The sequence below is a fragment of the Chamaea fasciata genome, unplaced genomic scaffold, assembly GCF_029207755.1.
Source record: "Chamaea fasciata isolate MVZ Bird 193981 ecotype frontalis unplaced genomic scaffold, bChaFas1.0.hap1 SCAF_22, whole genome shotgun sequence".
NCBI lineage: Eukaryota > Metazoa > Chordata > Aves > Passeriformes > Sylviidae > Chamaea > Chamaea fasciata.
Window position 1 is genome coordinate 7,042,919 of NW_027094107.1, and position 27,482 is coordinate 7,070,400.

General features: G+C 51.4%; 1 protein-coding gene and 1 long non-coding RNA gene across 4 annotated transcripts; one reads left to right on the forward strand and one right to left on the reverse strand.

Annotated features, from left to right (window-relative positions):
- Positions 1-665: 665 nt before the first annotated feature.
- CD99L2 (CD99 molecule like 2) lies at positions 666-26,575 on the reverse strand. 2 transcript variants are annotated; one of them, XM_066202646.1, is made up of 11 exons: positions 26,471-26,575; positions 13,473-13,538; positions 12,270-12,317; positions 10,838-10,933; positions 10,635-10,715; positions 9,674-9,766; positions 7,997-8,059; positions 6,915-6,953; positions 6,648-6,761; positions 4,187-4,252; positions 666-3,745 (listed from the first exon to the last, which is right to left on the reverse strand). In XM_066202646.1, exons 1-11 carry the CDS (start codon positions 26,526-26,528, stop codon positions 3,681-3,683), a joined length of 789 nt encoding a protein of 262 aa, XP_066058743.1. In that variant the 5' UTR covers positions 26,529-26,575; the 3' UTR covers positions 666-3,680. The 2 variants fall into 2 exon arrangements, with proteins under 2 accessions (XP_066058743.1, XP_066058744.1); XM_066202647.1 differs by lacking the exon at positions 4,187-4,252.
- On the forward strand, positions 19,865-26,161 carry LOC136300321 (uncharacterized). Of its 2 annotated transcripts, none has more exons than XR_010723664.1 (5): positions 19,865-20,321; positions 20,496-20,773; positions 21,642-21,758; positions 21,875-25,203; positions 25,585-26,161. It is a non-coding gene; the product is annotated as an uncharacterized lncRNA (long non-coding RNA). The 2 variants fall into 2 exon arrangements; XR_010723665.1 differs by having other exon boundaries at positions 20,496-20,591.
- Positions 26,576-27,482: the final 907 nt, after the last annotated feature.

A 27,482-nucleotide genomic window follows, 5' to 3' on the forward strand; every position in this document is an offset into this window, starting at 1 on the left:
AGTTAAATTCCGGTTTTTACCCCCCTGACCCTTACACACGCATTAACAAAATGTATTTTGTTACAGCGTAACATTCAACTTTCATTTGGTACAGGTCACTTCTTCAGCAGCAAGGGATCTGTCTTGCTTCTGAGTCAGAACTTCACTCCAAAGAAAGGGTTCTCTAATTCCACAGCCCCGTTGTTTCTGAACTTCGTTTCCTCCTGAACCTCATCTGTCAGAGGAGCAATTTTTAAAGCCTCAGCCTGCCGACTGATCCTTCTTTTTCAGAATCTGAATCAGTACTATGGACTAATTCCACTTTTATCACAACAAATGAGTAGTTAAGGATGACAGTGGAGCACTTGTAAGGGTTCGTTAGTGGGGTTGCATGAAAATGACTGAGTTTATAGTGCCAAAAAGATGTGAAACTCATGTCAGAGTATTCTCAGCTGAGGAGTCTGAAAGGAAGTACTGCCAAAGGAAAATGCAAGTAATTGAAAGAATAAACACGAAAAGAGCCAGCTGAATTCTTTCAATTCTCTCTTTTCCCTGTCAAACCTTTGAAAACCTTTTCTGAATCATTTTATTGCCATTTAAAATCGCTTTAGAAGTGAGGTGTCATAAAAAAAAAGAACTCCCAGCATTCACAGTACAAAAACTCTCAGGACGTCTGTAGATATAGGTTTTGGACTCATGGAAAAAAAAAAAAAAAAGCAAACCAATTTTCTAGTGGTTTATTGCCTTTTTTATAAAGGACAAGAAAGTTCATGCCATGTATACAGAGCTTAAATGCAGGATTTTTTAAAAATCCATATCCCAATTTAAAGTGAATAAATAGTAATTAAATGAAAGTAGAGGTCAGTGCTGGGTCAGCTGTTCCAGAAGTTGGATCACTACTAGGAAAATTCACAGGAAACCTCTCAGTTGCTACAATGCTTAAAATATAGATGATGTATAAACTCCCTGTTCCTCAGAGACTGGTGGCAGTTCATATGGAAGAGGGGACAAACAGCAATAAAACATCGTTTGACCCTTTGCTGACATTTACCACTAAGACTCTTAGAGGAGAAGGCCAAGCCTAATTTCTCTACTGCAGGATTTGCAAGTATTTTCCTATTTGAAATCCTGGAGAAAGAAATCTTGAATTCCGTCGCTGTTCACTTTGGAAATGTTCTCTTTCACTGTGCATTTATGGATTTCCACACACCTAGACATTACACTAAGGTGTAAGTAGTATAGAAAGAGTAGAGCAGCCTTGGGCAAAGCAGCAGCTTCTGAGCCCCAAACCCTGGGGTGGGTTTTTTGACTCTGGTCAAACAGGCAGGGCAGTGTAAAACCCGGGATCTGCAGCTGCAGGGACATGGCAAAGTGAGAGGAGGAATTATGGGCACTGCGCTGGGAAAACATCTTCTGGTGATGCTCAATGCCCTGCTGTAACACTTCATCTGCACTAACTCACAGAAAACACATTTCATGCTACAGCTTTCAAATGTGTTTGGGCAGGAACAAAAAACAAGTGCTGGTGCTTGGGACTGGAGATGACACAAACTCAGCCGTGTGGCTCAGCCGGCACCTGAGCTCCTGCTGGAAATCCTGCAGCCCAATTTCCTCCATGAAAACCCTTCTCTGGGAGTCAGCAAGCTGTGCATCCCATCCCTTTCTCATGCTTCCATTATCTGAGCCGATTATTAGCATTTCTTTCCTATTCCAAACACATTCATCAAACGAAGCAGCAGTAGTTCAGAGTAGTAGTGTTGTAGCCTAAGTGTTCTGAGTAGTTGTGAGGCACCTTATAAACCACTGTAGCTGTTCTGCCAGAGCTAGTATAAGGCTTTAAAATGCAACTGTTAAAAAGAGCATAAAGAATTGTGCAGCTATTGCAAAATACTTAACCAAGTTACTAGGCAATTTCCTTCCAAATGGAGCTGTTAGGCAGCAGTGCTCCTGGGCTCGTTCACCTCCTGGCAGGGCCTTCTGGAAGCCGTGTCTACCTGAAAGCTGTGAATTTGTACATCACTGAAAGGCTTGGTTTTCTTAACACACGTCCATAAAACAGGGAATTTGCAAACCCGTACAAAATGCTTGCATTTCAGGCTTATATATATAAATAGTGAGTGCCTCTTACACCATGTAAAGTGGAATTTCCTTCACTTGAGAGCATGCTTTTTAAGCAACCATCGATTTGGAAGAATGTATTGGAAAGTGGCAGTTATCCACATTTTAGCAGCAGTCGAAGAGGTTGCTGGGGAGGGATCAGAAATCCAGAGAGAAATTCCTGTGACATAGTGAAGGTGGGGTGTAGGCAGCGGTTTGGCAGCGCGGCAGGGGCTGTGTGTGCACTGTCCTGCTGCAGCCCAGTGTCCTGCTGAGCACCACTCACAGCCCAGTGCTTCCCAGGCAGCTGCAGGAGCCCCATGCAGGACAGTGATGGAGGATTCGTCCTCTCAGGAGGTTCTGCCTTTTTTAAAGCTTAGCCAGTGACACAGAAAGTAAAGCTTAAATCCTTTTTCTGCCTCTGGGTGCCTGGGAGCACTCCTGATAGTTGCTGATCAAAGGAGGAGGGGACAGCATCTTGTTAAGCTTGACTTCTGTTGTACAGAGCATTAAAGGTCTTAATAGATACCTGCTTTGTTTATTTTCTTTTGGGTTAGATCTGTTAGATCTTGTTCTACTGTGACTGAGATTTGAACCTGTCCTTGAAAGCATCCACATGCACACAGCTTTAATTGTGGTGACAACATAGGTATCTCAGCTCAGAGACGATCACAGAATGAACCAGGCTGGAAAAGACCTTTGAGGTCATCAAGTCCAACCTATGACCTAACCTAACACCTGCTCATCAGCTGAGCCATGGCTCTGAGTGCCACATCCAGTCTTTTTTAAACATTCCAGGGACAGTGACTCCACCACCTCCCTGGGCAGACAATTCCAGTGCCCAGTCACTCTTTCAAGTGAAGAATTTTCTCCTGATGTCTAACCTGAACTTCCCCTGGCGCAGCTGAAGACAAAGTGTCTCGCCTCAGTTCCATTCTGATCTGCAGCACACTGAAGCATTCAGATGGCATTTGCTGAAGGTGAACACTGCACACACTACTGTCACCTGTATTTGTGACTTGGTGTGAAAATCAGGTCCTTTGGTCAGAAGCCCAGCGCTGGGTGGGGGTGGTGGTGAAGCATCCTCAACTCCTGGCCTGGGAGCAGGGAGTCACTGGCTCAGCCCAAGGCCCCGCACGAGGACTCACCATAGGCACTTCATTTTTAGGTGTCGTTACAGGAAGGACTGCAGGGCACCCTCGGGAAACGTGCAGCTCTGTCCCCGCCGCTGGAAGTGACACTGCCCGGAGCCCATGGCAGGAGGTGGCTGGAGGCTTTGCAGGGTTTGGCTTTGGATTGCTATTTACAGGCACTTCACTGTCCTCACACCTGTAAGCTCTTGAAAACTGACCACAGCTGAAGGACCTTCTGCGGATTTCCATACAAGTGCACAACAATCCTACACTACTTCGATGTAAACATAAACCTCTTCGCAAAAAATAAACACATGCTACCAATCTAACCCTAAAGCCTTGAGCAATAAAAAGCCAGTTCAAGCCTAAAAACACATTAAATAGCTTTGGAGTCAAATTAAATTAAAAGCTAAATTACAAGCATGTAAGATCTCTGTTGCTGCTGACTATTTTCTAGCCCTGGGTCACGCTTTATATCTTCGCACTGTCTTGTTTTGGTGGTTCTGCTGACTGTGTTTCCAGGACTGAATATTTAACTGGGGAGAGAGAGAGAGAGAGAAAATCCCATGAGTACAATAGCACAGGATGCAACCAGGGCACAAGCAACGGGTGCCCAGCGCTGCCTGATTGCATGTGACACTGGAAAAGCCTTCGCAGCAGCCTTGATTGTCTGTCACTGAAAGGAAGATCATGCTTCTCTTGTGCAAGACTCTCAATGGCTAAATGAAAGCTTAAATGTTAACTGCCATCGTTTGCAGCGTGAGCTCCTTGGGCTCTTACCAGGCTTTCCTTTGTGTCAGTAAAGGGGTAAAAGCACCGTGGTGGGCGTTTCACAAAAGCTGTAGCATCACCTAAGCGGTGCCATCATCAAAGGGACACGGCAGCTCCGTGCAGCCCCGGGGGCACTCGGGCAGCGCCCGGGTAAAGGTGTTTTTGTGCGGGGATGCAGGCAGCGCTAAGGGAGACAAGGCTCTCACCCTGGGGCTCCTCGCTTACAACGGCTTCCATGTTTTCTCCTTTCACGTACTCGGCGTTCAGTCCCTCTGAGAAGTACAATAAACAGAGTGAGGTGGGAAGGGTAGAAAGTAAAATCATTCGCTTTGATGCCTTAAAAACCTCCGGTAGTGAGCCTCAGAGCTTTAACAGCCGAGACACCTTTCTGAAACCTCCTCTGCAGTGACAGCAGCACAGAAGCCTCGATAACACAAGAGCCAGTGCTGAGACTTGCTGGGTTTCCAAGTGCCCATGGAGCTCCTGGCAGGCACAGCTCCAGCAGCAGCTCTTTTGTCTGAGGCTCCTGCTTCATCTTTATCAGGCCAGACAGCCCAGCTAATTCCTGTGTAAGGCGCTCAGCTCTGGGAGGAGGGAGGCAGGAAGGTTTCCTGGACGGGACTGCCGTGCAGCGGGGCTGCTCCTCGGCACTGACATGTGCCACAGCCTCATTAAACGCTAAGTTATGCAGAGCTCCGAGCAGCGGTTCAGAGCGGGGCTGTGGTGATGAAGCAGGATCCCAGTGGGGTGTCAAATCCCGAGTAAGTCCCTTGTTTAAATGCAAAGAAGTTCCCAACGTTAGCAACAAGTGGAGGCGAGGAGCAAGGCTGGGCACTGGTGGGCAGGGGAAGGGGGTGGTCCAGCTCAGAGCTGGAGGTGAGTTAGGACAGTCTGGGGTGTGACACGGACCCCAGGCATCCCCAGCAGCTCCTCCGTGGGGAAAGGCAGAGCTGGGAGTGCTGTGCTCACTGTGGCATCCACTAGAGAGGGACCAGGGAAGGGGATTGGGGTGCTGGTCTGTAAAGGAAGCCTGAGGCACTCAGGCCATGCAGCACACATTTTTTAATTATCTATAACTTGTTTACGCAGCCCAAGATGGCTCAGGGTGTGGCAGGTACTGGCTGTGCCCCACCACCAGTTTCGGATAGGGCTCATTGGTATCTCCCAGCAAAGGAGGGAGGCAGGAATGGTGCCAGGGCCAAGCCAAAGGAGGGTGGTGGGAGCCTCAGGCAGCAACGGGGCAGCTGCTGTCTCCAAGACACAGGAGAAAAGGTTCTGCAACTGGCCAGAAAACCCCATAAAGCCCCTACAGCAGCAGAAACGCTGGAGCCAGCAGCTGTGGAGGCCGGAGAGGTACAGCTCCACCCCGCCCAGGCACAGCCAGAGCCCAGGGACAGCAGGAGGCTGAGCCACAGCCCAGGGCACGGCTGGCGAGTACGAGGTGAGGTGTAAGAGAAGAAAGTGGGATGAAGAGTTCTAGGCAGCTTTGTGTATGTCCTTTAGAGGAATCATCAGCAAATGCTCCTCAGGAGGGACTCAAAGCTGAAGGACAGCTGGGCAAGAGACAGAACCAAGCCTGTTCCTCTGTGTGTCAGGAGAGTGGTCACTGCACACCACCACTGCCTCCGCCCAGACACGTGTTTTGCTGGAATAACACCAAATGCAATTTATGTTTTTCAATAAAAAGTCACTTTTGCAGCAGCTGACGGCTCTTAAGATTTCTGTCATGCACTGCAATGCATCTAAGGCCTGACATTAGCCCAGCATGCCATGTCTGATGGCTTAAATTAATCCTCCTTTATAATTAACTTTAATTTCCTGCTGCCTTTCTGGGGCTTTGTGTCTCTCAGCTTTCTCCTCATCAAAGCCTTTACTCGATTTTTTTTTTATTATTTATTCTTGCCAAAATATCATTTAAGTGAGGGGAATATACAAGGGTGTTTCATTCCATCACATTCATTTGACTTTTCCTGCTGATCTAATTTACCAAAATGCTGTTTGTTTCAAGCACAACTGGGAAAATAGCACGATTCCAATAGAAATCTCCAACCCCAAACACCCTTTCCCTTGAGCAAATGGGACTCACAGGAGATTTCAACTGATTAATTTAAAAAAAAAAGAGCTTGTAACTCAGCTGCTTGTAAGTTCCCTCCCAAAAGGAGCTGCAGGAGCCCACCATGGTCAGGTGAATGCTGTGGGCTGAGGCTGTGAGGACTCTCCTGCAATCTTGGCACCAAGCAGCTTTCAGGGGCAGCTCGTGCAAAAGGTGTTTTATGGTAATAGGGAGTTTTGCTGCATTAATTTGCAGTTTGCTGCAATGATTGTCACACACGTGCTGAGGGCGCAGTGGGCTGCAGCCCCAGGTGCACACACTGTCCCTGCTTCCTTCCCTGCAGCTGGTGAGTTTTTACTGCTCGCTGAGATTTGGAGGGGGCTTGGTTTATTTATTTTGGGGTGGGATGTGAGTTTTTCCACATTTACTGTGTTTGGTGTTGATGGTTTGCTCTTGGGCTGTGTTTGTGTGGGGTGTGAGGGGCAGTGTGACCCCGGGGGTGACAGTGAGTCCTGGGTACAGGTTTTCTGTCTGTGCAAAGCCTGACACGGGGTGGGGGCTCAATGACCCGTGGCTGGGGCTTTGTTCTGTGTGACCTGGAGTGCAGGACTTACGCTGGATGCTGAAGCAGAACTTCTTCTGCTGGTAGGAGATGTAACTGGAGACAGCCCCGATGAGCGCCATGGCCAGGCCGCTGGCAATGCCAGCAATTGTCCCTGTCTCTGCCACTGTGGGGCACACAGAGAGCTTGGTGAGGGCACACACACGCACAGAGCACCCCTCCCATGTCACCATTCACTGTGGGGCACACAGAGAGCTTGGTGAGGACACACACACACACAGAGCACCCCTCCCCTGTCACCTCCCGCCGTGACACCCACCTCCGCTGTAGTCGTTGTTGTCGGTGTTACCGCTGGCACCTGCAGAGACACAATCCTGTGTCAGTGACCCCGTCACTGCCCTGTACCCCTCTGCTCCCCCACTGCTGTGCTGGGAGGGAGGGGACACACGGGGGAGAGGTGGCAGGGCAGCCCTGGCCTGGGGGCGGGCAGATATGTCCGTGGGATGCAGCATTTCTGCTGCCCCACACTCCGCTGGGCTGCTCGCTTTTGTTTCTGAGGGCTTTGAAGCTGCTCCTCTCCCTCAGTGTGTGCACGTGGGGAGTTTTGGGGGATCCCGTGCATGGGACACCTCTGCCTGTGTCTGACAATTACCCTCACCCCCACTGCTCAGTGTCAAGGGAACACCTGAAGGGCTGCCAGAGTGTTACACAGCACATGGGTGCTATCACAGGGAGGTGACTTCCCATCATGGCAGGGAACCCTCAGTTGGCTTGAAGTCTATTTTGACATCACCTTCCCTGGAGAAACTGGGCTGGGAGGAGAAGCTGCTCCCACTGGAAACTGCAGTCCTTGCCCAGTCACTTACATCCTGAATTTATGGAAGCAGGTCAGCATTGTATTAATGCCTCTGATGCGTCTTGTCCTTGGCACAGGGATTTATTAAATGTTGATTGGGCTCGTGGTGTTCAGCTCTTTATGCAGCTGCCTTTAATATTTAATGCTGTGGATCCTTGTGGACGGTTTATCTGATTGTTGCTGGATTTCCCTCTTGTTGCAGACATTGGTGGTCGTGTGGGGGAAAGCAAACAAAGGCGTGTGCCCACACTTGGCACCAGGTGACAGGGGAGACACAGGTCCTGTCTGGCCTCGTGGCTGGGGCCTCCATGGGATCAAAACCAAGCATCTCCAATTGCTGGCACCAGGTGCGATCACAGAGGCTTTTGGTTTCTCTTTATCCCATCACTTTATCCCAACTTTTCCCTTGGCTCCGTGGCTGAAACCCCTTCTGCCCCTGCCATGGAGGTGAGCACTGCTGTGCCCAGGGCTCTCTCTAGGAGCTGGGGGTAACCCTGAGCCAGGACTGCTAAAGAAAACCCTACACAGGTTTTCTACCCACTCACCCTTCTTCTTGTCTGGGCTGTAGCCACCATCCACAATGCTGGCCAGGTCATCGTCTGAAAATCCTTTAAAAGCAACAAACAGTGGTCGGCAGCTGCGGGAGCCACAGGTGTGCCAGAGGTTGGGATCATGGGCTGCTCCATCCCCCCTTGGGAACTGGGACTGGTCAGAAAGTAGTACAGCTTCTCTCACAACTACCAGATGTTAACCCTGAATTACTTTAGGGTCGTAGAAGAGGTAATAGCTGATTGGTTTAAATGCTACTTTATTCTTTTTTTAACTGAAATGACTGATTTTTAAGAGTGATGATGGGTGATAATCACAAATGACAGACGATTTAAGAGTTCATTAAATGTTTTGGTGGTCAGCCTCAGCTGGGAGTGGAGGAGGCAGGAAGAAGTGGTTTGTGTGTGCCGTGGCCATACTGCTGGGGACCCGTGACCCCAGCTGGGCCTGGGGTCCTGGAGGCAGGAGCTGACTCTCATCCTTCCCAGAGGGACAGAACAGTCCAGGGGAAAAATTGAGCACCAGCATGTTTAGGTACACGTGAAAAAGTTACCTTGTAGTGGGCAAGGGTAATTAACGCAGGATAATACAGAGAAACAGGGTCTGTGAAACTGCAGCTGAATGAGTGGCGCTGTTGAATGTCTCAGCTCCAGCCCCAGAGGGAGCCCTGGGGTGCAGCAAGGTGAGTGATGGGAGCAGAGACCCAATGCTGAGACAGCAAAAGGTTCCTCTGATGCTGTGCATTGGGAAGGATTTCCTTAACAGCGAGGAAGAGACTGCCTTATTCATCAGCTTACCACAAAAAACCAGATTTATGGCCTTAGTAATGAGTGTGAAAAGAATGAAAGCCCTGACTATGCCAGAGCCTGGAGAGGTCCCAGGCAGTGCAGGGAGCAGTGATGCTGGGGGAATGTGTGTGCTGGTTTGTGGCCACATTCCAGCACTTCAACACCTCAACCTTTCCTGCAGGAGCCCGAAAACTCAGCAAGCCCAGAATAGCAAAGTGCAGACAAGTCAGCTAGTTAATACAATGTAATAAAATACCTGCCTGTTAATTAGGCATGTGAGCAGGGTATACAGCCATCCTGACATCAATAAAGCAGCCGTGCAAAGTCTGCTTCCCAGCTCCAGTGCTCAGGGGAACAATCCTCACAGACAAATGATTCATTCACCAGAGTATTTCAGGGATGGAAAAAAGAACCCTCCCAGCCCACAGGGTGTGTTAGACCAGGACCTGAGCCTGCTCTGCATTTACACCTTGGTAGTGACTGTGAACCCCAGCAGCCCACGGTTAAAGAGCTGTTGGGTACAGGGATGGGGGGGAACTCAACACAACCACCACAACTTAATGCATCAGGAGAGACCCTGGGGGTAAAAAACCTCCACACAGACAGGGAGTAAGTTGTTAGGAAGAGCTCCTCTCTGGCAGGGACCATTGAGGAAAAGGCTCCTTCCTTCCCCAGGATGAAGCTGCCTGTGGAGATGTCCCCACCCTGAGCAGGCAGGACAGGGGGGTGGATGCTGCAGTGGGCAGGACACTGGACCAGGCAGCACCTGTTTCTCTGTATCCCTTCACTTGGTGGGAATGGTGTCAGGCTGGGAAGGATCTCCTGCAGGTCCCAGGGAACAGCAGGGCTGGTAGCAAGCAGGACAGAGAGGAGAGGTCAGCCTACCTTCACCTGGCCTTAGGTCTGACCTCCCAGGATCTTTCCTGTCGTTCTTATCATCAAGGGCATCAGCCAAGTCAAAATCCATAGGATCCTTTGCTAGAAAACAAGACCAGGGTTAGCAGCATGGTGATAGGCTAAGGAACTCTGCAATTCATTCATTAATCAGGGAAAAACACTGTTGAAAGAGATGAAGCTCTAGACACAAGCATTTCCAGATTCTGCTGTGGGGACTCGTGGCAGATCTTCCACACCCACCCTGTTCCATTCCCTCACACTGCTGTGGTGGGAAGCGACATGTCCTTCCTGCAGAAACAGTGTCCTCACAGCTGGAGTGCCAGGCAATCAGATAAATGAGGCCAGTAGGAAAAGTCAGAGCCAAACTGGTGCCCTGAGGGCCCAGGCAGTGGAAGGGAGGGAGGTGGCTGTACCATGCTCACGTGCCTGTGACTTGATTCCTTGGAGTTATTTTCCTCTGTGAATGCTCAGTTGATCCCACGAGCTGCCCGGCTCTGACAGAGGATATTGTCTCAGATAAACAGCAGCTAAAACCCCGGCACAGAGCCAACTGAGCTCCTCAGCCCTCCCACCAGTGCCCTCCTGAGTTTATTCTCATCCAAACCAAACCCCTGCCTGGGCAGGCAGCAAAATGCCCAGCTGACAGGCTGCCCTCAGCCTGTGGGTGTCACAACCACCGCACAGCCTTCCAGCAAGCACAGCAATGAAACAAGGTCCAGAAACCACTGAGGTCCCCCAGGAAAGGCAGGGTAATGTTCAGATGTCCTGCCCTCTCTGTGGTTTTTGATGTTTGTTTTTTTTCTCGCGGTGTCTCAGGTGAGCAAACAGCCCAGAGGTTGGAAATACCAGGGTGAGGGCGGTGCCACCATCATGGCACATCCCAAATCCTCTCCCTGTGCCAGCAGCAGAGCTGGAGTGAAGCAGCAGGGGCTGTGGAGATGTTGCTCACCTGGGTTACGTTTAGGAGGAGCTCTCGTAGTTTTTGGCTGCTTGGTCGTGGTGGTCCGAATGACATCCCATAAGCCACTGTCTGAAGAGAGGGGAAAAAAAGACCAAAAAAGTGAATGTGGGTTCAGATGAGTGCTGTGTGGGGAAACCCCCACCCTGCTGGGAGCCTGGGGCTGCTCCAGCCCGCAGGGAGCTCTGCATTACCTGGCTTCCCTGGCCTGGGGAAGGGCCTGGGAGTTGGCTTGGCTGGTTTGGTGGTGGTCTCCGCAGGTACGTCAAAGTAATCAGCCAAATCGAAGTCTGCAGGAGAGAAGGGATTGTTACACTCCTGTTTGTGGGGACAGCACAAGGCTGTTGGCACATACCCCGCTCTGTGGGTGTTGTGCAATGGTGCTGCACCACTGCCAGGGCCTCCCACAGCAGGCTGGAGCTGGAAAGGGCATCCAGCCACTTTGCTGCTCAGTCGTGACCTATCACAAAAGCTTCGGAAAAACCCGGCCACTATTTCAGTCTCCCCATCCAAGCTGTGGCTGCTGCCCAGCCCCAGCAATCCCAAAATAATTCACTTTTGGGAGAGTCCTGCTGGTACCTGCTACATCTCCTGAGAGCTGGTGCAGATGAGAAGGGGCTGAGCCAGGGGCTGGACACTGCTCCCTGTGCAGCCTCCCGTGAGTGACCTTGAGCTGAGCAGGGCACGCACAGAGAGGGGCCAGGGCACGGGGATCTACTAATCTGTTCATCCAAAAAACACTCCCTGGGGAAGAAGCAACTGGCTGAGACGAAGCCTCAGGCTCCACGTGTCCATTTCCCAGGGCGAGTTTCCTGGTCGAACAGCCTCTCCTTTGGGCTGTGATCCAAACACTGAAGCCCTGCCTGTGCCTCTGGCACTTGGCTTTTCTTGTCCCTAGCAAAGACCATGGTGGCCAAGGAGCCAGACAGTTGAATTTGCCTAAATTTGTGCCAAGATTCTCGTGCAGGGGTGAGAGGATTTACTTGTGAGAGCTCCTCTGATGCAGTTTATTGGGGCTGAGCAACCCTTCAGCTCCTGTGACCATGCTGTATTTTTAACAAGGACTCTTTGGCCAGAGGAGCTGCTGGCAGCAAACCTGGTGTGAATTTAAGGGAGCTTCCTCAACCGTGGCACTGCTGGGAGCTGGCCAGCCAGCACATTTGATGTGCACCAACAGTCAGAGACCCTGGAGTCACCAAGATGGGACTTTCCATGGAGGCTGGGGATATCTTGGAGTAAAAAAAAGGAAGGAAAATATCCTCTGGACTTCCTCCTGGAAGGAAAGCTAGCAGGTGCCATGCAGGAAGGAACAAAAGCCCTTGTGTAGCTGAGCAGTGATTTGTGTCTTCTCCATTAGAATACTGCAAAGTGTGCGAAATTCTGCCTTGGCTGTAAATGCTCCACTGCCACTCACCTTCAGCATGGACAGAAATATCAATATTGCATTTCTTTGGCTGCACAGGAACAGAGCAGGTGCACACAAAGGCAAGCAAAGGGGTCCCAAAGCAGCTGCTGAAGCAGCAGCAGCACTCAGGCACACACGGGCAGCCCGTGGGGGCTCTCACAGTTCAATGCCATGGGAATTTCAGCCCACACTGAGCTGATGTGCATGCAAGAAGGTCTCACCTGTCCCACCTGTCCCACCTGCTGGCTTCCTGGGGACCTTGGGAGTGGCTGTGACAAAACAGATGGGGAGGAGAAGTGTTAGTCACAGGCATCACCAAAAATGTCACCCCTGGATTGGGAACGAATGGCAAAGATTTCACCACAACTTTCTGACCTGTGTACTTGTGAACTCAGGGCACAGGGACATGAACACCCTGCACACAGTGTGTGGCCACAGGATTGCCCATGGGTGAAAATGGAGCCCAGTGCTCCACAGGGCACTGCTGCCTTGAGCTGAGCCAGCATCCCATCCCAGCTGGAGGAGAGCAGGGAGTACAACAATCTGCTCTAAGGCTCCAGGGTACAGCAGCAGACACTGCACAGAACAGTGCAGAGAGCAGCAGTGAGTTGCCAGTGTTTCGGTGTCCCTGGCCTGGTCAGTCAGTGCAATGACAGATAATTTCCTGTGCTGTGTTATGCACAGGAGGTTCCCTGTCAGCTGGAGAGCTTTCAGTGACACCCTGATACTCAGATCCCAGCCCCCCTGGCTGCTCCTGGGCTAAAACAAGCTACGGCCAGCCCTTGAGGGGGGAGGGAGGGAGCAATATGGAAACCATTGCCTATTAATAGTGGCTGGCATTACCAAGTATATGAATAAATTATGAGCAAGAGCTGTGGCTGCTCCATTCCCATACATTTCCATTAGACTGGAGTGGTGCTGCTGGCCTTCATTTCCAGTGTGCTGGTATGGTTTGATGTGACCCAACTCCAGACCCTTGGGTTGCTTTTTTCTGGGGCTGACACGATGAATCCAGAGTGGGATGCAGCTCTTGGAGAGCCTTAAAGGGCTTTTGCAAAATCCTAGATGAGCTGCATCAGCCCTGTGACCAAGCCTGACACCCCATGGCCCATCCTGGCACACTGCAGGAGAGCTGGGCCAGGGCTGGTGGCAGGCATTACTGAGGGGAGCAAGGAAGCCTAAAGGGCAGGTTCACTGTCTTTGCTTCCTCAGGGCACAGGTGTGCTGTGGCTCCTCACAGTCTCCAGGACTGTTTCCAGCTCCACCTGTGTTCTTACCCAGACCCTGTGTCTCCCAGGCAGAGAGGATGAGGCAGTCATAACCTCTGCCACCCTCCCACCAGCATCAGATCCCAAAGAACAAATCACATCTATTAACATCTCTTTGTTTTGTCCTCTTTAAAACGATGCAGAAATGGGACTTACGTCGCCTGGTGACAGGGTCAAAGAGGGCATCTTCTAGGCTGAAGTCATCTGCATCATCCCCATGACCTGGAGACAAAAAAATCAGCACTGGGCTGTACTCACTCCACACAGAGTAAACCACCTTTAAATAAGGTACGGCTAGACTTGTTTGCTCAAATTGCTTTAGTTTTTTTGCTGTTTTTTTTTCCAAGCCTGACCCAACACTGGTGATGAGGAAGACATCAGCCCTCTCCAGATGCTGTGACTGTTAAATGCAGAGCAATCACCTCTGGATTTGCCATTTGTCTGCCCTAATGGACATGGTATAAAGACACTTGTTATGCTTAAATTTGCCAAGGAGAGCCCACCAATTCATCTCTCGAGCCGCCACTCATCTCTGGCTGCGCTCACGATTATATGATTGCTAAACACCATGAAAACATTGGGACAGTGCAGACAAATTCAGTGGCAAACAAAAAAGCCCTATGCCCCTCTTCTTCTCAAGTGCCTTCCAACATCAAAGGTTTTGCGTGAAAAAGCTGTTGCTGGCTGCCAAGCACGACTTAGCATTTCAGAGGCTGCCTGCATCATTCTGCCTTGGAAATGTGAACCAGGACCAAACCCCCATCCCAGGGATATATGTGACAGGCACAGGCAGATATTTTTGTTAGAGATGCCTCACCACAACTCTAGTCCCATATTCCAGGGATAACTCAGGGCTACATCATGTTCTCCTCCAACAGGGCCAGCTAATCCTTCCTTTCTCCATCTCTTTTTTGCATGGCATTAATTACTGTTGACTTACCCTAGTTCTGAATGTATTTGTCTTGATAAATTCATGCTTTTACATCTCGGAGCATGCTGAGTAATTAATATCCTTTGGGTTTGCTAAGTACTGCAGCACTGCAAGAGAACATTAAAATGGCTTTCCTCTTATTCCTACTGCTAAATGGATTTAGCTATTGCCACCTGAGCTCCAGCGTGCTTCATGAATAAATTTAAAGCTTTACTGACAAGGACAATAACAATGGGAAGGCACCAGTCCATCAGAAAGCAGGTATCAGCCTTTCAGTGAAAAAAAAACTTCTACTGAGAGTGGTCACTAAGTACTGCAACAGCTGCAGTTCTGCTTCCACTTACTCACACATCACCTCTCATCTCATTTGTTGCCTGTTAAAGGCACACTCAGCAGCCCTGAGGGTGATGTATGTGATGTGTGTGCAGGGGCTGGGAAGTGGCTGTGGCCTTCTCCCCCCCGGCAAAGGCTCGACATTAGGCACTGCTGGAGGGGGTGTGTGCAGAAGGAGCGTCCCAGCCCACGCCGTGCTCCTCATCGAGCTGAACGATGCCAAGGCTCCCCCGTGTGAGCCTGCAGGAACGGCCGGCAGCAGGCGATGCAGGGAAAATCCCTGTGCAACCCACAGGGAGAGCCTTTGGCTCAGCACAGCAGGGCTGTGTCTGCCACCCTCAGCCTCTCTCCTCCCTTCCCAAAATCTCTCCCTCTCGGGCCTTATTGCCGGTGAAATCTCGGCGCTGTGAGACAGGCGGTGCCCTCCTGTTCTGACAGCCTGGGTGAAGCTGCAGGGTTAACAAGTAGTCTGTCGGTGCGAAGGAGCAAAGTCAGAAACGTGCAAGACAATCCACAGTGCTGAAAAACACCTGCCCAGCTCCAGGGCTTGCAGGGGGGGCTGCCAAACCACCGACATCCCTGCTGAGACTCAACACACTCATCACTGTGCTGGCCAACTGCCCCAGCCTTGTCAGCCTCACAATTTCGTGCAGCTTTCCTTTCCCAGAATGGCTTTTTCACAAGTCTTAACCGGATTTCCAGGAACTAACAGGCCTCCATCACTTTTGTCTCTCTATTTAAAAGCATGCTTAAAAATAGGCAGAAGGGGAAACCCACGGCGCGTCTCTGGTGGGATGAGAAGCGTTACCAGCCCTAAAGAGGAAGATGTTCTGTCACCATGTGAGCTGGCAGGAGGGATGTGGTGGCAGCACCAGCTCGCATCAATATGCCAGGAGCCCTCCCTTCCCTCTCCCTCGCTCCCTCTGCTCTCCATGATTAAGTCAATATGAAGGCAGGGACTCGCTGTGTTAGTGTATCCTCCCCACGCTTTGATGCAGGAGCACAAACACCCAGTGGAGGGGCGGGCAGCTGCGGGGTGTGTGCGGCTCACATGTTCTAATGAAGGGCTGTGAGGGCTGTGGGGCTGCACAGAGATGTCCCCCCAGTGAGGACACAGACCTGGCAGGGAAAACAGTGTCCAAAAAAATGGGCTCCCCCCGCCTGGCTTTTTGGGGGGCTCACTGGACCTGCCAGCTGAGAAGGACTTACAGCCTCCCTGCGTTTGGTGACAGCTCCCCTTGGCAACTCTGCCTGCAGGATGTGGGGAGGGTGCCCCGTCCAAAACCACTCTCCAAAGAGCCAGCTGGCACATGAGGGGGCCGGGGGGGCCAAAAGGTGCTCAGGGCCCTCCATCCTCATGGGGCTGAGGAAAACAAATACTGCTGAAGAGTCCTGGCTGGAGCTGCATCCCGGGGGCTTTCCCAGGAGAGGTGGGAATGCTGCCCAAGGGAGGGTTGGGAAAACTATGGATGCACTGAACTGCCCAGTAAAACCTCCCCAAGGAGGACAGTGCTTGGCACAGCCTCTTACCCAGGGCTTTCCCAACGCTGCCCATGGCAAACCAACATCCTTTTCCAAGATTCCCCTAGGCATTGGGGGCTGCCAGTTAATTGAAGCTGACAACATCCTCTGTTTCATGCAAAGGGTGTTACAGAGATATATGAGACCTTTTACAGATCAATAACCAAGCACTGCCGTCACAGGCACACAACTCCCCTTCTCGCTCCAACAGATAAGAACGGAATGCTCTCCTCATTCTTTTACTCTGTTATTAAGTGGTAACAAATCTGGTACTTCATGGCCAGACACTGAAAACCCCATCCAGCTCTTGGTAGGCATGTTTACCATGCACATGCAGTTTTTCTGGAGACAGCACTGCTGCTCCCTGCCCTGTCCTGTGCAATCCCTTTGCTCCTGGAGCCCTCACACTGCTCCACAATCACTGGAGGAATGGAGCTTCCAAAGCCCATCCTCTGATGGGAACTCATGCACAGCACAGAGTATCTTCACAGATTTATATTCTTCAGGAGAGGCTGGGGCCCCTTCCTACACATCAGCACCCACAAGCTGCTGAGCTGCAGCAGAGTTTGAATAAAGCCCATGAAGCAGTCAGGGTCGTGCATGCCCTGAGATGTCACCTCCCTGCAGGACATTCCCACCTACAACCTGTTACAGCGCCACAATAGCAGGGATATGCAAAACCCCCTTTGCTGGTTGCTCGGTGCTGGGGAGCAGCATGGGATCCTTGTTGGGGCTGATGACTAGGCTGGTTTGGGTCATGTTTTTCCCCACCCTGCATTGGGTCTTTGACAGAACTCTGCTCTTTGGCTGCTGGGAGAAAATGCACATCCCCTGGGGCAAGAGGGGGCAATTCCATCCCTGTGTGCCACCAGCCAAGGGCAGTGGAGCACCCGTGGGACTGCAGCTCTATGGCGAGGGGGGAATAGGCAAAGGAGATGTTTTCCATATTTTTATTTAATCTGACAATCCACAGAGACCAAGCTGGGGCATCACATGGCACCCAATATGAATCCCCCAAAGCCTGGGTGGGGAGGTGGGGGGACCCCAAGGCTGCAGCTGTGTCCAGCAGAAGCTGTAGAACAGGGCTGAGAGTTATGGCCGAGCCAGCACTGCAGACTCCCCCACCTCTTGCTGAGCCCCCTCGCCTTGCCAGGGGTATTTTTAATCAGAGCTGGCTGCTCTTTGAAGGTAGAAGGTTTTTGTGCCTTAATGTATTCTCTCCTCATTATTTTCTGTAGCAGGCAGCTCAAACACACAATTGTACTCGTCAGCTTTTTAGTTTTTACAATTATATATATATTCTAATTAAGCCCCACTGTTTGACAAAGCTTGAATTACAGTATCATAATTCACACCCAGTATATTGCCAGGCCGTCTGCAGCACTGGAGAGAGGTGTATTCCATTTTTAGCACCAGCCCACGGATCTCTTTGTGCAATATATATGTGTTTAGCTTCCCTGGGAATAGAGAGCCTGCGACGGTACGAGATTGACAGCCCGGGAGATTACGGGGGAATGCAAAGCAGGTACAAGGGCAGCAGAAAGTAATTCCAACTGCCTGACTTTTATGCATCCACCTTAGGAGCAATGCAGGAGGAAAGCAGGAGAGCAAGTACTGTGGTAGCCAAAAAGGGTGTCCCCAGTGACCAAGCTCATCTTTTTGGCTCCAGGTTACGATGCTGGCAAATACAGGTGGTTCCCTGAGGCAGCTCTGCCTTGAAAAGCAGACTTTGACCTTCCAGTCTATCTCCTCAGCTGCTGCCCTGCACAAACAAGCCGTCAGCAGCCCACCATGGCAAGGGGTGGAAGGGAAGCAAAGTGTGGGAGAAGCAGCCCCCTGCATCCCCCCCAGCAGTGGGACCGAGAGCTGATGCTGGGGATACATCACTCCAGCCCAGGGCATGACCAGTAAAGAGCAGTGGGACACATTCCCCCAGCTGGGGTGACCCCTGCTCCTCGCAGGGGATGAGGGAATGCTGCTGTCCTTGCTCTCTATTCTCAGTGAAACATTTTGATTTTCAGAAGTACTAATCAAAAATCGCTCTTGATTATGGCAAAAACAACCTCTGCTGAATTTTTTTTTTTAATGCAATTAACAAGGGTGTATGGTAATTCCAAGCAATCTCGCTCTTGAGATTAAAGGAAAGCCTGCCAGGAAGCACATGAATAAAGCTTTAAGATGAGAATTTGCATAATGAAGACTTTCTCTTTGTGGAGGGACTGATGGTGATTGTGTTTGAAACCTATTGAGGGAAATGCCTAAAAGCCTCCACTAAAGCCAGGGCACTGCTGTCCTGACCCGTGCAGGGCTGTCCTCAGGTCCCTGAGGAGAACTTCAGCTCCATGACAACCCCTGCTGTGCCCTTTCCTGCAGCCAGTGCCCCGGGACAGGGCAGGAGAGGCAGCACAGCCCCAGTGCAAGCTCTGAAGTCTGCAGCTCAGGGCAACACACCTCACTTGGGCTCTAAGCCACAGGATAACAGCACGATTCTGTGCGCCGGGGCAGCTGCATCAGAAGCAGGTGTCTGTTGCAATTTGATTTCGAGGCTTACTAGGAATAATATAAATTATTTGGCAGCGGTACCCAATAAGCTCTACACCCAGCAGGAGTGATGGAGCTGGTGAGGAAAATGTGACCAGCAAAACCAGCCTGCCCTTTCCCAGCAGACATTAGTGGCACCACGATGTGGGGCAGGGCCAAAAGGGCATCTTGGTGAGCAGGCGAGCCCTCACCTGCCTGGCCACACACTGGATGCTCAAAGGATGCAGTGCCCATCCAGCCTGCACCACGCTGAGGGCTGCACAAAGGTCTGAACGCATCTTCTCCCCACCTGTGTGGAAGGACAGACCTCCAACTTGCTTCCAAAGCACCTACAGAAGCAGCACCACCCTGCACGCCCTGCCATGTCCCACAGCCCCGGGGCAGCAGCTGGGGGCTCAGTCTGTGCTGCCACAGCCACACCGGGAGCTGCCAGCAGGTCCCTCTGCAGACACCAGACAGAAAACACAGCAGGGAGGAGTTTCTCATCTGCTGCCCTCTTGCACAGCCTTTCCCACTCCTCCACGGCAAGATTTAAAACCCCAGAGGGAAGTGCCTTTGACTTGTCTTTGCCAAGAGCCGCATCTGGAAACTGGCTGGCACAGAGCCTTCTCTATTTGGCAGGGGCTGGCAAGGAAGCTGCAAGGAACCCTACACAGACAGACAAACACCTCTGGCTGCCAGCAGCAACCCTAAACAGCTCTGAGGGAAAGCAAAGCCCCATCAAGGTCAGCAGGAGCACAGCCAGGAAAGGCTTTGTATGGGGGTTTCCCATGAAATGCCTTGGGCTGGCAGCTGATGGCCAGGTCTGCCCCATCTCTGGCTCCACAGCAGCGTCCCCTCTCTGACCTCACGTGAAACAAATGTTTCAGCAGCTCTTCCATCACACCATGGTCCCAGACCACGTAGCCCTGCTCTGGCAACATAAGATGCCAATAGAAACGGCTTTCTTCAGTATCAGCACTCAAAGCCTTCCAGGTTTCCAGGGCTCTCTGTCATCTCAGTGCATGGAACAGGTGATGTTTTCTAAGCAATTTTAATAGGATAGCTGTTCTTTGAGGTTTGTGTCAAAGAGGGCTCTGCCACAGCACTGCCAAAACCTGCTTCCAATTAGTATAAATCAATTGCACCCAGAGCAAAAGGCTGATAGGTTCAGAGCAGAAATATTTAAGGTTCCTCCCCTACTGGGGTGTGCTTGAGCTCAGCTCTGTACCTGAGATGAGGATGGGGTGATGCCCGACTTTCTGTGCCTGGAGTGGGTATCAGGACACTGTGGCCAAGGACTAAGGAGGGCAGGAGGAGCTCAGCCTGTCCCAACCCTCACAGGAGCTCTGCAAATCTCTGACCCTCCCTGGGACTGTGGGAAAATGCCCCAGGTAACCCTCCATAACTTAAAGGTGTATCTGATAAGAAAGGGAGCTGGTTTTCCTTTCCACTTGCCTGCTATTTGTTTGGGATTTTTTTTAAGGAAGAACAAAGTATATACTTAAAGGGGAAAGGATGTGGACAGCTTCATCATTTTATTCCCACACCCCAAGCACTTTGTAAGAGGCCAAGGGGAAATTAGCACTGAACCAACTGCACAGGATAGAGAATGGTCCCCAGCCTTACCAGGCACGGAGTGGGAGACATGGACCCTGCCTCACTAGGTTTGTGATTCCTGGTGAAGGTCCGAAAGCACAGTAAGTTCCTTTTCCTCATGTAATTGTGGCTGCAGGGCTGAAAATTGGGGGATGTGGTGGTTTGGGTGGGGGTAGAGTTAATCTCCTTTACGGAAGTTGGTATAGGGCTGTGGTTTGGATTTTTGCTGAGAACAATGTTGATAACTCAGGTCTGTTTTTGTTATCACTGAGCAGCTCTTACCCAGAGCCTTTCCTGCTCCTCACCCACCCCGCCAGCAAGAGGCTCCACAAGGAGCTGGGAGGGGACACAGCCAGGACAGCTGACCCCAGGTGACCCAGGGGATGTCCCAGACCGTGTGGCACCACGCTCAGCACCCAGAGCTGGGGAGGAAGAGGAAAGGGGCACGTTTGGAGTGATGGTGTTTGTCTTCCCAAGTCACTGCTCCAGGTGTTGGAGCCCTGCTGAGCACCTGCCTGCCATGGGAAATGAGCCCCTTGGTTTGCTTTACCTGGTAAACTGCCTTTATCTCAACCCAGGAGTTCTCTCACTTTTACCCTTCCAATTCTTTCCCCCATCCCGATGTGGAGGAGTGAACAAATGGCAGTGTGGGGCTGAGCTGCCAGCTGGGATTATACCACAACAGCTGCTTCCATGTTTTCCTGCCTGCTGTCCACACAGAAAGATTACAATCTACATTCACATTTGATTTCTGCTTACACATTAAGTAATGACTACAAATTTGCCTATTGCCAAAGATGCCTGTTTATCAACCAGACAACAAATTGTGGCACGAAAGCATTTTGTTCATAACTCTCAGTGCAGAACAACTGATGACAAAGTCAGTAATGCAGGAGCCCAAGGAAAACTGAAGCATGAGATTAGATGCTTATCACCTGATTCCAGGTGGAAAAAGATTTTTCTCATCAGATAAAGATCAAGAGGAGGTGCTGTAGTTACAAGTAGGTAAATATGGAATTACACAGTAAAAATGCTGGTTCATCACTTGGGCTGTGTGATGCTACTGTCCTACTGTGCTATTTAAAATCAGAAGCAGAGCAGTAGTGGGAATGAAGACTCAGGTAAGGCCGACAGATGGAGCAGGGCTCTGGGAGAGCATGGGGGGCTCAGCCTTCTCCTCTGGCTGAGGGAATCTGTCCTGTCAGCAGAGCTGCACTGCAGAGCTCCTGCCTGGCCACTGCTGTCTCTGCCTTCCCACAGCACCTCCCCGTGCAAACGTGGGGTATTCTGCTCACTGTCTGCACACTCCCACTGTTCCCAGCGTCCCTCCTCCCCATCTGAGCCACCGCCTCCAAAATCTAGCCAATGCCTCTGATTTTGCTTGCTTTGTTTTTTTTTCCACATGTACGTGGTGACTGCAGCGGATCCCTCCAGCAACGTGGCCATCTCCTGCCCTGAAGATGCTGCTCATGTGGTTGGGAAACAGAGCTCACACTCGGCATCAGCTTTCTGCCTGTGGCCCCAGCTCTCCTCCCACAGTAAGTTTCTGTTTCCTCCACAAGGTTCAAAAGCAAAGGAAAAGGATTTTGGAGTGACTGCAAGGCAGTTTCATGAATGTGTATTAGCATTAACTTCAGTCCCATCGCACCAGCAGGCTGAGCTCGCAGAAGATCAAACCCAAAGCTGACCCTGAGCAGCTCCACTGAAATCTGTGTGAGTGCAGAGGCAGCACTTGCCTCTCTCTTTGCCATGGCTACTGGGCTTGTATCAGGACTCTGTTTTCTTCTCTAAAGCCTTGTTCCCTCGGCAGTCATGTTTCTGTGCTCACATCCTAAATCACAGCCAGTGACTCCAGCATCTGGGTCCTCAGCTTTGAAGTTTCCCTGTCAAAGTCCTTTCATGTTCTACATTTTGATGTGCCACGTTCATGTTCTCCCATTTTCCTCTATTTGAGCACTTCCACTGATTGTGAATTGTATCAATCAGCTTACAAAGGAATTATTGCCAAGCTTTTCTCTGCCATCAGTGTCACGTAGTTTATTAAACATATAGGTTTTTTTATTTGAATGGCTTCAGAAGCAATGTCTAACAAACCCTCAGTTTTTCCTTTAGTTAATTGTGAAGTTAATGCCTTAAACCTCCAGGAGATATTCTTCCACGAAGCAAACAAATCTGGGTTTAAACCAAGTAGTTTTAAAAGTTTATTCTAGTCAACTCAGGAGATCAATAGACACTTCTGTTTTATGTGCTTAAAGGGCTGAAATGTTTGCCACAGATGTAAGAAAAAAAATCACATTTTTGTCGAGGGGGAAAAAAACTCAGGAGTTAAACAGCCATTTCCAAGCACATTTATCACTAGGCTGGTAGAAGAAAAAGTTTCAAAGTACAAGCAGAACCATGGAAAATTAATTATTTCCACAGCTATGTACATAAATATCTGAGCATGGCACATTTAATTAATGCATATGTGTTCTAGGATCAGAGATAATTTGTAAGAAAACCAATTTGGCTTCTCCTGCTTTGTCACAGGCACTAAAGACATTATCTAAGTAAGAATTATTCTTTAAAAGTATTACTTTGACTCGCTACTGATACCTGGTAATTATAACTTTAATAACACAATAATGTTTTATAACAAAGAGTTTTAGCTTTATACAGTGCTGCTAGCTCCTTTAGTTTCGACAACAATGCCAAAGCAAGCCTTCCTCTTCTGCTCCAAATAATTCCTCCCTGCAACTCTTCTGGAACATCCATGGGGATGGACACCCTAACAAGTGATGGGGCACAGAGACACAGGGTCACCTGGCACCCCCTTTCCTGACAGCCGCACCCACAGCTGCCTAGTGCAAAGCAGAGTCCAGACACATGAAAAAAAAAAAAATCTGGAAAAGGGATGGCTCCTTTCTGCTTTCTCCAAGCTCTCCCTTGGGCACGGTGGTGTGGAGCCGCCTGCAGTGGCTGCAGCCATCTGCGCAACAGTTCTATACAGCTAATTATACTAACACTGCTTTCATATTTAAGTCATTATTGTAATTGCTGGTGGGTGCTGGTAGTGACGCTGGAGAGGAGAGGTGACCTGGGAGATGCTGCCTGTGAGGATACGGGTGACAACACAGCTCGTCAGTGCCGAGAGGGCGACTTCGGAGGACACGCCCAACTGCTCTTATCGCTGTTTGCTGAGTGAAGATTTTCTTCAACCTTTTCTCTACAAAACGTGAAGCACAAAAACTGTACGTGCCCCATCTGCCTGGCCTGCGAGAGGAAACCTTGTGCTCCCTCCAAAAATCCTCCAGACGTCAAATTTGCGAGCTTTCCATGAAAATACATCAATGCATTTCTCTACTGGCTTATGAGACTGAGGGCAGAAGAGGGGAAAATAACAAAGACTGGAAAGTTTCTTCTTTGACTGTTACTGTTTTCCACAAGCACGTGGTTAACCCTGGACGACTAGTAAACACAAAACATAACTATATTCTGGAAAAGTCACAGACCCGTGAATTTCAAACACCATGCAACGTGCTGGCATAGGGAATGCCTGCCTCTGGCTACAGCTTTGCAGGGTGTTTGGTTTTCTCCGCCGCCTCGAAATACTTAAATGCTTCTGCTCCTCAACACACTGGGAACACTCCCGAGTTTAGCAGCACTGGGAAATGGGTTGGTGCCCTCCAGGCAGTGCCTGTTTCCAGCACTGCAGCCACAGGCAGACGGGCTCTGGGCAGAGGCGGCTTGGAGGCACAGATGGATGTGGCACAGTTGTGTCTGATAGCCCACCGATAGGGCACTGAAGCACACAGCCATGAATGAAGGGAAATGCACTAGAATCTGATCAAAGAGAAACCCAAACCCAGCTTTTTTTTTTTTTTCAATGAAAAAGTGAAGTTTGCTCCTGCTTTACTGGACGGTCGCAGAAAAGACATGCATCAGTCCGGTGTCAGCAGTGGATCTGGACCACAACTGCAGAATTCACGGTAAGCGCTGATTTTGTTGTTTGTTATCCTTAGTTCTCGGTAATTTGTAAATCCTTGAGCTTCCAAGAGACTGGGCTGCCCACAGCCTGCCTTCAGCACTGCACTGGAGCAGCTGTTTCAGAACAGGAAGCCAAAAAACAAAAACAAACAAACAAACAACAAAAAAAAAGCCGGGGAATAGAGGCAATGAATAAGTGTGATTTCTATTGCTGCTGTTCCGAAGAAATGGCATGGAACGCCCTGCCTGGGAAACCCACTGCCTTCCCCCACCTGTCATCTTCCCATGGGTACAGGATGATGGCAGGGAGGTTGTGCCGGTGCCCAAAAGGCCAGATCAGTGCTCAGCTGGGCTCCCAAGGCTCTCTCAGGGTGCTGCAAAGCTGTTCCAACACATTTTGGGAGAGAGAGAGAGGGAGGAGCAGGCAGCCACCCATGGTTTGGGAGAGCCGCTGCCGGAATACAGCGGGGGAGGACCCAGAGGCCACGTGGAAAGGCAGTGCCGCACACCAGCACCTCGGCTCGGCGTGTCCCGTGTCGGCAAGGCTTCCCCTCACACACCGATTGCCACGGAGAGACAATCTAAAGGAGTTCGGAGAGGAGACAAACTTAATGTTCTTCAATTACCTGTGAAGCCTCACGCTGGCAGGAATGACTTATGAATGCTCCGGTGAAATTCGTTTTGATACGAACACAGCCAAGGATATTTAAGAGCTGGACTCTGCAGCCCAAGAGCACCAAAACGAAACAGAACAGCATTTTTGTTTGCCCAGGTTGCGAGCAACACAGAATGCAAATAACTTGAGTACTGACCAATCAGTTTGTTGTTTGTTTTTTTGGTTTTGTTTTTTTTATTATTATTATTATTTTCTTTTTATTTTAACCTAAAATCAGGATTTTATGCACCGGCTCAGCTCAGCCCGTCAAACTGATACCCACCAATTAAAAAGGCAGCCGTTAACCTGGCCAGCATAAGCAACTCTGTAGCACGCTGTTACCATTCCAGGCGCACAAACAGGTAAGTGACAAATGCAAACAAACGAATTCCAGGCTGACTCATGGAAAACCCAATCTATTCCAACAGCAAAACCTGCTTGGGGTTCAGTTTGCTATCTGCTTTGATGCTGATATCTTCTAACCAGTCTGTGCTTGCCGGATGCCTCCTAGCTAATAGCAGATTTTGTTTGGAGAAACTTTCCTGAGGCCTTTTCCGTAATTGCTGTCTTTTTTTCTCTGTATAACCCTTAAAAGGACCTTTCTTTTCAATTCAAACACGCTGCTTTTTAAGAGTACAGTTGGGTTTTTTTAAGGAGACAAAGAGTTGTGGTAAGCTTTGCATTGATCTTAATTCCTTCCTCTCCACTCTCCTAAAAACAGGATTTTTTTTTTTCCTTCCTAGTTGCTGCTCAGCTGGGACCGATTTCTGGGTTAGACTATTCTGATCTGCAGAAATAACAGTGGGACAGAAAAAAAAAAAAAAAAGAGTGAGAATACAACCAGCAGCCCGACAAATTTGGGTCACACAGAGAATCCGCTAATCCAACAGCTCAGCGAGCGGAGAGACAAACCCAAACTCCTCTCGCGGTGACTCCATGGCTACCTCGGTTTAGGATTAGCTGAGCCCCAGGCTGCTCCAGGGCTTTTTACACCTGCAGCATCGCACATCTCAAACACCGCCGTAACGCTGTCACCGGAAGGCAGATCTGCGCTCCGAGACGCGTCTGTCACCAGCACCGTCACCTACCGCAGGGCTCCGGCCGCCCCACCTGCGGCTACCGGTGCGGGACCGCCCCCACCGCGAACGGGGAGAGCCGGGGCACGGGGGTCGGAGGCGGGCAGAGCCCAGGGTGGAGGTGGGGAAGAAGGAAAGGGGGACGAGGATGGCTGTGGCGCGGCCCTGATGCACAGGCTGGCACCCCGCCATCCGCTGCGGAGTCGGGGTGCTGCGCGCAGGGCGCGGCCCGCAGGGTGCAGCCCCCTCCCCGAGCCGATCCCCCGGGGCTGCATCCTCCCAGCCGCGGCCCCTCCTCGGGGCGCATCCCTCCGGCCCCGTGAGCCCCGCCGGGGCAGGCTCCGTGCTACGGCGGGGAATACCCAGCCCGATAAGCCCCCACAGCGAGGGGCCGCAAGCCCTGCGCCCCTCAGGGCAGCATCCCGCGGGGTGCCCCCGGCCGGGGGCCGCCGGTGCTGGGCCGGGCCCGGCGCGGCGATCATGCGCACCGCGCCCCGCACCGCGCCCCCCGTCCCCCCCCGGGCCGCCCCCCTCCCGCCGCGCCCGGCCCTACCTGCGCCCAGCAGCGCGGAGAAGGCCAGGAGCAGCCCCAGGAGGCGGCGGCCGGCCATGGCGCGGCGGGGCTGCGTCTGCTTCGGGCTCGGCTCCCGTCTCCGCCGGGGCGGGACGCGGCCGTGAGGGGCGGCCGTGAGGGGCGGGCGCTGCGCGCCACCGCCCCCCGCCCTCCCCGCCGGGCCGCGCCCCCGTCCCGGCCCCGCGCAGGGCTGGGGTGACTGTGAGGGGAGCCCGGGGCACGGCCCGGCGCCGGAACCTGCCGGCTTCTTCCTCCCGGTGAAAACGCACATCCCTCCCTCGGGGGCGAGGGGGGCTGCCGGCGGAGTGTCGGTTCCCACATCTGCTCAGCCGAGCGGGGAGATCCTGGCGGCAGAAACAGCGGTGGGGAGACGCGCAGGGAAGGAGGGAGGAGGGCTCGGGACTGCTGCTGCTGCTGCTGCCGGGTCCCCGCCGTCCGGCACCCCCGGCAGCAGCGGCCCGGAGCCGGGGGAGCCCGGTGTGCCCGCGGATGGCACCCCCGGGGCACGGGGATGCGGCGGGGTGCGGGCCTGGCTGCTCTGCCCTTCTCCAGGGGAAGGAGCTGCTGCGGTTTCACCCTTTCGTGCCAAGTATTTAACGTTTGGAGGTTACGGAGCTACGGAATTGTTGGCTGGAAGCGACCTCTGGAGGTCTCCAGCCCAAAGGCCCCATCGGAGCGGGACCCGTGGGCACCGGGTTACATCAGCCACACCACGCCAGAAAACCTCCAGGGCTGAGAACTCCCCTTCCTCCCTAGGGATGACCGACGGCAAGAAGATTCTCCTGGGTTCATCTGTCCCTCCCTCTGACCCTTTAGCCCCATCCCAGCTGTGTTGGCTCTGTCGTGTTAACAACTGCCCTGGAGTAGCTATAAATTGCTCTTAGATTTGCCCTCAGCCGCCTCCTCTCCAAAGCAAACAAGTTACCCCTTGTGCACGGGGCGCTGGACCTTGTTCTTCTCTTTGGCTCTTCTGAATGGGGGTAGGGAATTG

Excerpts from the sequence above, each read along its gene's own strand:
- CD99L2 (XM_066202646.1), bottom strand. The coding sequence starts at position 26,528 with ATGGCCGGCCGCCGCCTCCTGGGGCTGCTCCTGGCCTTCTCCGCGCTG. Across the intron at positions 13,539-26,470 it reads CTCCGCGCTGCTGGGCGCAG|GTCATGGGGATGATGCAGAT; the intron begins GTAGGGCCGGGC and ends TTTTGTCTCCAG. Across the intron at positions 6,954-7,996 it reads CAGCCCAGACAAGAAGAAGG|GTGCCAGCGGTAACACCGAC; the intron begins GTGAGTGGGTAG and ends GTGTCTCTGCAG.